At 32.4% G+C, this 12,655-nt stretch overlaps 1 protein-coding gene across 3 annotated transcripts in view; it reads right to left on the bottom strand.

Moving 5' to 3' along the window:
* Positions 1-12,655, bottom strand: part of LOC111060542 (serine proteinase stubble) — a 107,565-nt gene that overhangs the window by 6,831 nt on the left and 88,079 nt on the right. For all 3 annotated transcript variants that reach the window (XR_005573014.1, XM_039441587.1, XM_039441588.1), the window contains 2 exons: positions 7,461-7,560; positions 6,059-6,227 (listed from right to left, as the gene is read on the bottom strand). Coding sequence is in view for 2 of the 3 variants with exons in the window: in XM_039441587.1 (XP_039297521.1) it covers positions 6,059-6,227; positions 7,461-7,560 (269 nt within the window). In the remaining variant the exon portion in view is untranslated. The remainder of the gene's footprint in view (positions 1-6,058; positions 6,228-7,460; positions 7,561-12,655) is intronic.

Below are 12,655 nucleotides of genomic sequence, written 5' to 3'. Positions count from 1 at the left end.
TATCAAAAAAAGAGGTTCTCATCAGCAGGCAAGTTATATTATGATTAAAATCCTTCACCAGAATGTAGACAGTATTATGAACAAAATGAGTAGATTGGACATATTATTAGAAAATGAATCCCCTGATATTCTAGTTTTAACAGAGCATGCTCTTAAAGATTTTGAAATTGAGGACTTGAACTTGACTAACTACATTCTAGTTTCCTGGTATTGTAGAAGTAACAAGAGGAAAGGAGGGGTAGCAATATACGTCACTGAGAAATTTAAAGAATCTTTGAAAAAGAGTAAAATATTTCCTGTGCTGGATATGGGGTCATTATGTAGTGAGGGCGATATAGAAATGACTGGAATTAAGTTCAAGCTGGGTTCTCAGAGTTTTACTGTTATTGGAGTCTATCGACCGCCGAATGGTGATTTCACGATTTTCAAAAATAATCTCGACTCCATTATGGACAAAACATTAAATAATCCAAATGATTATTTGGTGGTGCTGGGGGACATAAATATTAATTTTCTCTTGGCCAGTTGTCGACGCTCAAGCATTTTAGATATTATGACCCAATATGGTCTCACTCATACAATAGATCAAGTGACCAGACTGGTGAGTAATTCATGTATTGATAATATCTTCACAAACATTCCTTCTACACTGTATTCTGCTCATGTGATTCATACTTTTATATCAGATCATGCTGCTCAATACATTCAAATTTTCACAAATTATAAATTATTAGGACCTGACAAACCCAATGGGCGTTGCAAAACATTTAATACAATGATAAACGATTGCTCAGATGTGAATGTTGATTTAGGCAACATTTGTCTCACGAAACCTAGAGTAATGTATATGAAGAAAGGGAGACAAATGAAAAATTCAATAAATTCACTTGACTCTTCTTCAACATTTCAATGTTTGTTGCCCTTTAAGGACTAAGAAAAAAATTAAAAATCATGAGATGGGTATGAGAGGTAATTGGATGACGCAAGAGTTGGAGCAGATGCGCATGTGTCTTAATATAGCTACCCAAAAGGTTATTTCAGGGGAGGAGATTGATATGAATCGAATCAATAGAATTTAAAAAAAAACTATGACATGGGTGTGGCTTCGGCAAAGAAAGACTTTTTTGGTGAGTTTATTTTGAAATCGGACAATAAATCCAAGAGTAGCTGGAAAATTATCAATAGTTTCAGAGGTAATGGGATAAAAACTCATCATGATATAGCAGAAATTGAGGTTGAAAATGGAGTAATAAAAAACCCCAATAAAATGGCAAATGTTTTCAATGAGTATTTCATATCAGTGGGATCCCAAATTGATAATAGATGAATTAATAGCAATACTCTAAACATGCCGTCACCAAACCATAGCTTATTTCTTTCACCTACAGACGCAGATGGAGTCCTATCCATAATAAAAAGTATGAAATCAAAACATAGTAGAGGTTATGATGGTCTATCAATGAATATAATTGGAAAATGTATTAATGAGCTTATTTCTCCTCTAGTTGACATAATTAATTCAATGCTGGAATATTGAGTTTTCCCAGATCGCCTTAAAGTCTCCAAGGTTATCCCTGTCTACAAAAAAGGTGAAAAAACTAAAATTTCAAATTATCGCCCTATTTCTATCCTGCCTGCTCTTTCGAAAATCTTTGAAAAAATAATATATTTGTGTCTGACTAGTTACTTAACTAAATTCAAGCTTATTCCTTCCTACCAGTATGGTTTTGTCAAAGGGCGATCAACTATTGGTGCAGCTATAAACTTATATGAAAAAGTACTGGATGAATTAGATAAGGGGAATTTCTCTTCAGCTGTACTGCTGGACCTCTCAAAAGCTTTTGATTGCGTCGATTTTGATATCCTCTTGAATAAATTGCGTAGCTTAGGAGTAAGAGGTATCTCCCACACACTAATGAAATCATATATGATTGAGCGTACTCAGTATGTCTGTCTAACTTCGCCCTTTGGAGAAGTTTCATCCTCTAAATTAGAATTAAAAACTGGAGTCCCTCAGGGCTCAATCCTGGGTCCACTACTTTTCCTTTTGTACATATCAGATCTGCATTCAGCTGTATCAGATGATGTCCATTTTACACTCTACGCTGATGACACAACTCTTTTATTTACTGATGAAAATGTAAATAATCTTGAAATAGACATGAACATCTCAACCAATGCTGTGGTCCAGTATTTCAATAATGTCTGTCTATCAATAAACTCTATGAAAAGCCAAATATATTATATATTGGTGATAATGAAATTGAAAGCACTGACTCTGTTAATATGCTAGGGGTAAATTTTGATGAAAGGCTGACATGGACTTTACATGTTGATAGTATGATCAGGAAAATAAGTAAAAGTCTCTTCCTTATCAGAAATCTGGTGAAGTATGTTCCACACAACACCGTTAAAGTAGCGTACTTTGCTACATTTTATTGTTATGTTGTGTACAGTATAGAGCTTTGGGGTGGTACTTCAAAGGAAAATATTCAAAGAGTATTTGTACAACAAAAGAAAGCGATAAGGTATATGGCGGGGCTCGGATACAACCACCCTTGTAGAGAAACATTCCGATCACTATCCCTACTAACAGTACCCTCTATTTACATTTTCAGGCTGATTGTGCATTTTGTCCAAAATAGAACGAATTTCCAAATTAGAGCCGATACACATTCATATAGAGGGAGAGAAAACTTTGTAACTCAGCCTCATAGGAGGAAATTATTTGAGAGGAAGCCTAGCTATGCAGGGTGCAAATTTTATAATAGACTTCCAAGCTTTTTGAAACTATTATCAACTAACTGTGGATTGAGAAAATTCAAAGCTAACCTTCATACATTCACAAACACACTCACACATATTTCTCTTTCAAGTTGGTATGTGCAAAAAAGGTAAAATAAGTATTATAATAGAATGGGGATCAGATAATTACAGAAAAATAACTCTCAATAGTTTCAGGCAGACATCCGGTAAGCCATTTTGATATTTGTTTTTTCAAAAGTATTTTGTTCTCAATATTTCTTATATAATCAATATAATCAGGTAGATAGTTGGAAAATTTTGGCCCCAAAAAGACAAAGGATTTCTGAAAAAAAGTGTTATACACTCTGGGGTGTCCAGCTAAATTTTCAACTACTCTTCTAGTTCTGTATACATTATCATTCTCGAACATTTGCCGACTTCGATTGCCTGATAACATGTAAAAGGATGATAAGACTTTGAAAACATATTTATAGCACAATGGCAAACAATCGAAAAATTGAAAGATAGGAAAAGAGTGTTCGATCCTGCTCACACCCTTCATACACCATTTCAATTTCATTAGTTTCCTTCATTTAGTTTCAATTTGAATTTGATTTGAAAGTTTGTAAATCAGTTTGAGTAGACTACTTTCCAATGTGGTTGTTGGATTTTATCTTTGTAATTTAGTTTGAGTATGAGTAACCTACCTTTCTATGTAAATGTTTGATTTCAATGTATAGTAGCATTATCAAGTCAATCAGGCACACGTTTGTTTCCGGAGTAGGCTATATTATTTTGTTTAATTATTATTTATTATTTTTTTGTTCCCCTCTTGACTACAGACTCAGGGACGAGTCTTTCAGCGGGATGGGTGATGTGTCACCTGGTCATATGGGACATATATATGAATCATATATTTATCTCATATTGATCAGGATTTTAGAGTTTTAAATTGGAAAAGTTTAATGAACAGTGTTTTTGTCTTTGAACAATCTTTGTCATCGACAGAAGGATTGTTTATTTAATTTGTTGTCAAAATTAATGTAGCTTCTCTTTTGTTTTTAATAACAAACGTGCCGCTTGTGCGACTGATAAAAATATGTATTTGAAATGGCTTTCATGTTTGGCATTGACTGAGTTTATATTTAATACCCAAAATTTAACTTTTGAGAGTGAGTCAGAGAGTGTGTGTGTGTGTGTGAGCTCGTTCGATAGGACTGAAAGTCAAGTCCGGCTAATCCAGTGAAAAAGGCTAGATTTCGGTTCGTTTAATAGTACAATTATTCTGTCACAGATCGGGCAGTATAAAAATGATTGTATTGTTAAGGGAGACGGGTTCTGAGCCTATTCATTGGTTCAGTTAATATTTGTTCTTTTAAAATACTTAAGTCGCGAAATACCAGAGGATGCCAAAGTGGGAAGCTATTTCAAAAAGGTAGGTGACTACTGAATCATTGTTCTTAAATTTTCATAGCCACAAACATTGAATCATCATTAGCAGCAAGCGAGTGTTTTTCCCCATCAATTCATATCAAATATTGTTTTATAATCAAATTAATCTTGTTTTGTTCAAATGTATATATGTTAAAGATTCATTAATTTAAGTTCTAGTTATTCTGTTCTTTTCTTGTTATCATAGTTTTTTTCCCCTTACATATTTGGTGTAGGCACATCGTGCTTACATATTTGGTGGAGGCTTCTCCCGCCGTTCCACATCTTGCTTACAAACTATATCAGCATTCAATTTGGATTTTCGTTTAATAATAAGAATTATGACTACAATTTATTCTGACAATTTTTAGTAAATTCGTCGGTAAAAATCTAGACTTGATGAAACTGTCCGAAACACCAATCATTCAATATTATTGTTTTTATCATTTTCTTGATCCATTCAAAAATAGTTGAAAATATTTCTATCAACTGAAACTTGAATATTTCAATTCAATTGAGACTTATTAGTACTTTCAGGCTTGTTGAGAACCAATGATCAACTTAAATAAAACATTCAATCGCCTGCTAATTTTTTAAAATGGAGATAAAATAATACTTATATACAATGAGTATGATGAAATAACTATTTACAAAACAACCTAGTTACAAGAACCTTCACACAAGAACTATAAATAGCATGTACTATTTTAATAAAATCTATAGGTGTAACGAGTTATGTTATAAACAAGCATTTTCCTGTCTCTAATTCGTCAAAAAAATCTTAATTCAAATGTCAAGATTCTTGCCATTTTTCATTAATAATTTTTCATGTCTGAGCAAAGTCAACTCGTCTATCATGTTGTGACACTGGTGGTCAGAAGATATATATATATATATATATTATATATATATATATATATATATATATATATATATATAATCGTAGATTAATCCATACATAAATTATAGTTATTAGTTATAACATTTTTATGAGTAGGCCTATGAATTCGAAATTTAAAATCAAATTCCAGCAACTATTCTAATGTGAATTTTATAAGTATTTAATAAAAGTAGAATATTTATTTGCATTTGTAGGAATTCATAATAAAATATTCGCGGGGATACTTCTAAAAAGGATAATAATGAAGATTATTCTTCTTGGATTAATATAATATTAAATATTAGTTTTTTTTCGATATTACTAAGGATAGTTCAAGACTGTTATAATTAATGAAGGTATTGATGTTTAAATTGGGAGAGCCATAGATTGATATCTCTTCTCCTCTCTTTCAAAATATATAATTATAGAGTTGCATCAATTTCCAAGTTTAAGGCGTTGAAAGACAATTATTGACCTATTTGAACTATATTATAGCCCTGAAGTGAGAGATCTAGTTGAGAATCATCGGATTTCCATGTTTCAGTTAGGCAGATGATTTTATATTCAATTTTATTGTTACGGTATCTATGTACTGTTGAAAATCATTTAAATTCTTGTCAATGCTCCTGATATTCAAATGTAGTGTACGTTAAAAAACTATTGCCTAGCTCATTTACATAATGTTGTGGTTAAAAGTGAAAAAAAGCTACCTCTTTTGTGTCGTAGCAGCCAATTGATTCACCATCATTGTTGAATAATTGAAACATAAATAATTTACTTTGTATTAGGTACTTATGATACTAATGAACTATTTATTTAGTTTATGGGATGTTTCATGTATCGGAAGCACCGTGTTTCAGTTTAACTTTCAAGTCCATCAAAAGATCGTATTTGTTCAGTTCCAAGTAGTCCAGTACGAGATGTGTAGATTTAGGTAGCAAAAGTTGTAGTTGAAAAATAATATTCAAACATTCAACATATAATAACAAACATTTAACTTACCATGCCTTGTTCTACCCCAACCTGCAACTGTAGCCGTTTTACCAACTAATTTCACCGATGAGTCGGGCAAACAAACTGGAATTATATGCTGCTTAAAAGTTACTGCCTTATCCAGTTTTATCAGAGCTAAATCGTTCCTGAAATCGGTGGGACTGTACTGAGGATGAACCTGAAAAATTAATATTATCCAAATCAATAAATTGTAAAAAAGTGCTAATAAAAAATTTCAAAAAGTTGAAACTAGTTTCTTAACAGTTCAGAGATTTAAAGCAATTCTCTAGGGAGATACTTTGTCGCCAGATGTTATCAATAATCTGCGATAATGTGTTTTGACTGTTAATCACTGTAGGCTACCTATACTCACTATGGAACAATATTATATTGCTGTGTATCAGCTTCCTTGCTATCTTGGTATAGAGGCAATAATAATTCAAGCGCAGCTCCCTAGCGAAAATAGAAACTACTCCATATGACAAGGCAAAAAAATGGTGATAAAACCAATGCTCGTTCAAGTATAAAGGTATGCCTTGCTAATTTTTACTTAGTTTACATCACACATTTCAAGCTTGGAAAATACTTATTTCCCATGGAAAAAAAAGATGAATAATCGATTTAAACTTGTCTCAAGCACCTACGTGCAGTAGTTTTGGAGTAAAAGTTGGTGGGATACAAAAAATTAAGTTTTCAAGCTATTTTTTTCAATAACTTGAAAAATATCAAGGCTACATACTTGAAACCATTTTTTAACGATTCTTCATAAAATTCATATACAATAATATGAACGATAATGTACTGAAAATATAGTACATCTCATAGAAATTGGAAAAAATCTTCCAGTTATCATTCTTATTTGATTGACTTTAATACATGAGTTTTTGAAGAACTGGATTACATCATAGGGTAGCGGGAGGTAGGCCCTATGATTACATCATAGGGTAGCTCCCCCTGGTAGAGGGAGAAGGCGGTGGAATTTTTGAAAATGATGAATCATGCATTATTTAATTTTTCTACCTGACTACTTATTATGAAAATCTATACTATCATTTTATAACAAATTTCAATCAGAATTTGGTGTTGAGAGCCATCATAATTTTATAAAGATAGCGGTAGCAACATGTTCGGAAAACAAGTAAGTGTAATGTGGGCTGTGAACTACGCACTTATCCCACGCCTCTAAGTGATCACCTACAAGCAACCTCATTGTAAAATTATGATTGAATAATGAATAAATAGATAAAACAACTTTCTCTGTTAAGATCCAGTGTTAGAGTAGCCTTGCACACTTTCCAGCACCACTGGCTTTCATCCACATCAATATACATTTTTAATGGTAATTATATGAAATATTTCTCATTGAATCAGTGAGAAACATATAATAGTGTTGTTTCAGCATTTTTGTCACCTCTTTTCTTTCGACGTTGAATTCCTCATGAAGATACTTTTCACTCTGGTCCCGCACATCCCACTCGCCTAGGCGAACTTTCAGATTTGTATTAGATGTCCTGGAAAATAGCAACTTGTAATACATGATAATTTTGAACAATATTGACCCTGCATTACTCGCGTGGAGTAAATTATATCCCCAGTGATAATGGGCCATATGAATAAAGTTGAGCATTTGCTCATACTTCTAAAATATGGAGCATTTGCTTCATTTTCTATGAATAAACGTTAGCAAAACCTTTTGCTCATGCTCATCAAAAAAATAGTTTGAGCATTTGCTCAAAAGTGAAAGCTTTTGCTCAAAATTGTACGAATAAACTAGAGCATTTGCTAAACTTTTGAAGCAAATGCTTCAAAAAAGGTGAGTCTAGTCTAGAGCAGCTTATCACCTTTTGCTCATAGTTAAATGGCTCAACTAATTCGTATGAGGAAGAGGAAACTATACCAGATACTATCACAACCAATAGTGTAGAACTATAAAACTCTTTTTAGATTCAACCATGATATATATCACCATTATTCCTACAAAAGAATAAATACAAAAGCTACCTGTTATAAAGAAATAGGAAATAGGCATTTAAGGATATGAGAGTGTAGACGATTATAACAAGGCTATTGATATTATAAGAATATGCTGAAGATTATTATAGAGATGACATTTTTTCACGCTATTATTTCAAAATTCTAAACTCAACTAACTTAAAACTGTATTCATATAGAAAACCTTAGACCATTTATAGAGTAGACACGGCCAATTGTATATTCATAGTTTCATACTAAAAGTCGTTGAAGCCAACATCTCTACTGCCAAATTCGCCCACGTTGACGTCACAACATGACCTTGAGGTTGTGAATGAAAGTCATACATAATTTCGCTCCTGGGTTTTGGAAGATTTTGTGTTATAAATAGTCACGGATAAGTACAAATTTTGTATTAATTTCATTATTAATTGTTTCTTGATCACGTTTTATCATTTTGTTTTAGATTTTAATTCTTAATTCTATTTTATAAGCCAAACATCGTTTAGAGGTTATTTTGAGGTTAGGTTTTCGAGATTTAAAAATAAACATAGATAGTTTACTTGATTAAAATTATAACCTAATTAAAATCCTATCATTTATAAATCAATTATTATTATTGCAAGTAATATAATTTCTTAGATAGGAAGATGAGCTCAAATAGAACACCGAAGGTTATTAATAGAAATGTAAACATAGCGGGAGTACTTACGCGTTCCCAAAACCAAAATTCAAAAACGCCAAAACCAAAAACCCCAGTTCCTCAAACTACTTTAGCCGAAAAAGTTGCTCAACTACAAAGTAGCCACACTAATTTAAAAAACCAATTAGAAGTAACTCTAAAAACGTCTGAGGAAGAAAGGTTAGGGATGGTGGAAGAAATTAAATCTTTGGAACTGATTATAAAATTACAAGATGAAGACCATAAAAAAGAAATACTAAATCTAAAAAATCAATGTAGTCTAATGTCGGAGGAAATAAAGAAACTAAAATCTAAATTTGATAATACTAAATGTATGATAGAACCTCCGTCCAAATGCAAAAAAATAGAATCTAACCTAAATGATGGAAATGCTCTGAAAATGGCCGAAATAAAACGTACAGTGAGGTTTTGAAGACAGCAACCAAAAATATAGCTGAGGGAAATAAAGATAGGAAAGGGAGAGTTCTGCTACTGACGTCCAGTCATGGACGTGATTGCAGTGATCTCCTTGATAAAAGATTGAAAAATAAATTTGATGTCCAATGTTTTTTCAAGCCAAGTGCATCAATTAATGCAGTTGTAGAGTCAGCTAGGGAACAAACTAAAGACTTTGATGAAAATGACTATCTAATTGTACTGGGTGGCTCAAATAATATAAATGAACCTAACTTGAATCATCTTCCTCAAGTAACAGAAAATATCAAGGAAATTGTGCCACTCAGCAAAAAAACAAACTTAATAATAAGTACTATTCCTAATAGGTTTGATAGGCCAGAATTAAATGAAGCAATCAATTCGACAAACAAATCAATCCATAATACAATCAACAGCCTAAAAAATAAGAATTCTAAACAACTGGGGATTTGTTTTCTAAATGGAAGGCTGAAAAGACATAACTTCACTAATCATGGGTTGCATCTAAATCGATCTGGCAAAGTAATTTTTTGTAATAGATTGGCAGAGCTGATTGAAAGCCGTTTGCAATCCTCTGGTTTAAAAACAGTCAAAAAAACAAATAACGATTTTTTAGTAAATTGGCTCAAAACAGGGAAAGGGAAATAGCTACAAATGCTAGAGATAGAGTAGCACAAGATGGTAAGGTTTTTAGTATTTATCATCAAAATATTCAGTATCTTCGCAACAAAATTGACAGATTAGAAGTATTTCTTAAACAGGAGGATCCTGACATTGTTATTTTCACAGAGCATGGCTTAAGAATAAAGGAAATAAATCAAGTTAGGATTCCAGGCTATTCACTGAGATCAGAATTTTGTAGAATAGCTCATAGAAGTGGTGGTGTATGTATATTCACTAGCAATGCTAAACATACCCAAACTTATGAACTGGATTTTGTTAAGAGATTTTCTGTTGAGATGGATTTAGAGGTGACGGGACTAAGGTTAAAAATTGATGATCGATTTGAGGTAGCAGTGTTAGGTATCTATAGGTCACCAAATGGAGACTGGCAAAAATTTTGTGAGCTGCTCCATACACTTTTGGAAATTACAACCGCTCGTTTCACAAATGTTATAGTAGTAGGAGATTTCAATACCGATTTTGCCAGGCAGGATAGAATGACAGAGGATATTAGAGATATTATTAATATGAATAATTTAGAAATTAAGGTCCACGGATATACAAGAGTAACTCGAACTTCACAGACAATTATTGATAATATCCTCACAAATATAGAAGGTTGTAATGTCAGGTTAGGTAGCTCAGATCTATCAGATCATAACTATCAAATTTTAAATGTTAAGTTGCAGGGCCAGAATCCAAGCAGAAAAAAAACTTTTGTGAAAGAAATTCAGCAATATGAGCTAGGAAATATAAATTGTTTGAAGCAGGAACTGCTTCAAGAAAATTGGAGTAGTGTTTATAACAGTTGTAACCTAAATTACAAATATAAACAATTCATTGATACTCTAAGATTTCACATTAGTGTATGCTGTCCAATAAAAAAAGTCAAAGTAAAAAGTAAATTGAACAAAGTAGATGAATGGATAACTGAAGATATTCTTACTCAAAGAAATATTGTTAGGGAAGCTTATGAGGAATTTAAATTAGTGAGGGATGTTCCGAGTGAAGTCAAATACAAATGTCTAAAGAAAAACTATGCAAAAGAAGTGAGGAAAGCTAAGTGTAAGAAAACAGCTGAAATATTAACAACTAGTACCAATTTTAACTCTGCTGTTTGGGAGGTAATTAATAGAAATAGGAGAGCAGCTCAAAAAGATACAGTTACTAATGTCCCTAGGATAATCGATGAACATGGAAATTATATGGATGATAGTATAGACATTTGTAACTTTTTCAATAAGTATTATCAACAGGTTGCATATAATCTCCAAAAGTCACTGAACACTAATACTTGTAATACAACTACATTAAATGCTGAGCCAATTGAAAAGGTATTTAAATTTCATCCATTATCAAGAGATGAGTTGTCAAGAATAATAAAAAATTTGAATAACAAAAAAACAGTAGGATTGGATGGGGTCTCAAGCAAAATTTTAAAAGAATGTGAAAATGAATTACTGGACCCTTTATTGCATCTCCTTAATACTTCACTAGAGCAGGGTATTTTCCCTGATGATCTGAAACAAGGAAAAATTTTGCCAATTTTCAAGAGCGGTGATTCTGAAAGAGTTGAAAATTATAGACCCATTAGTATTCTAAATGTAATAAGTAAAATTTTTGAAAGAGTAGTTTTAAATAGGCTATTGATGCACCTGGAAGAAATTAATTTCATATGTGATGAACAGCATGGGTTCCAGAAAGGGAAATCTACTAAGACTGCAATAGTATCCCTTGTTGAAAGACTAATAGATATAATAGATTCAGGTGAGAAGGCAGCCGCAATATTTCTTGATTTATCCAAAGCTTTTGATTGTGTGAACCATAGAATATTATTGGAAATACTAAAAACTGTAGGTGTGAATGGTATAGAACTAAAATGGTTTGAATCATATCTCATAGGTAGAAACCAGTGTGTTGAGCTTACCAAGGTGGATGGGAATGAAATAGTAAAAATTAAATCTCAAAAACTGGAGGTCCAGGCTGGAGTACCTCAAGGCTCAATTCTGGGTCCCTTACTGTTTCTGTTGTATGTGAACCAATTACCAAAAGAGTTAAAAGATCACAGAGCTCTGTTGTTTGCTGATGACACATCGCTTATCTTTAACAATTATTTATTAGATAGTCTAGAAATAAATGCTTTTACTGGAGTACAGTCAATTGTCCAATTCTTGAAGCAAAGGCAATTAACAATAAATAGTAAGAAATGTCAATTCCTACAATTCAAAAGTAAATATAATTCAGTAGAGGATAGAGAAATAAATGTGTTTGTAGAGGAAAATGAATTAGACCAAGAAGAGAAAGTAGCATTCTTGGGAATTTTATTGGACAGGAAATTAACATGGCATCCTTACATTGAGAGGATATGTAATAAGATATCATCTGGGGTATTTGTCCTGCGGCAGCTTGCTAGGCTGAATGATAAAAAACTACTGTTAACTGCTTACCATGGACTTATACTATCTCATATTAGGTATGCTATTTTAGTATGGGGTAATTCATCTCAACAAAATATGGACAGGGTGTTTAAGATTCAAAAGAAGGCACTCAGATGTATAGAGAAAGTGAATAGGTTAGACTCTTGTAGGCCTTTATTTAAAAAGCTTGGTCTATTAACTGTGCCATCTTTGTATGTATATGAAGTTGTAATGCATGTGAAAACGAGTGGTGTGATCCAGAATTCAGATGTTCATGAGTATAATACGCGAAACAGAGCAGATTATCATATAATGGGTCACAATAGTAGGTTATTTGAACAAAAACCAGATTATATTGGTAGGAGAAGCTAAAATCACTCCTACCTATAAATCAAGCAAAGAAAATGAGATTAGTAATTTTAGGTCTGTAGCCATTAG

Source organism: Nilaparvata lugens, chromosome X, assembly GCF_014356525.2.
Source record: "Nilaparvata lugens isolate BPH chromosome X, ASM1435652v1, whole genome shotgun sequence".
Classification (NCBI taxonomy): Eukaryota; Metazoa; Arthropoda; class Insecta; order Hemiptera; family Delphacidae; genus Nilaparvata; species Nilaparvata lugens.
This window is presented reverse-complemented; position numbering and strand designations above follow the sequence as displayed.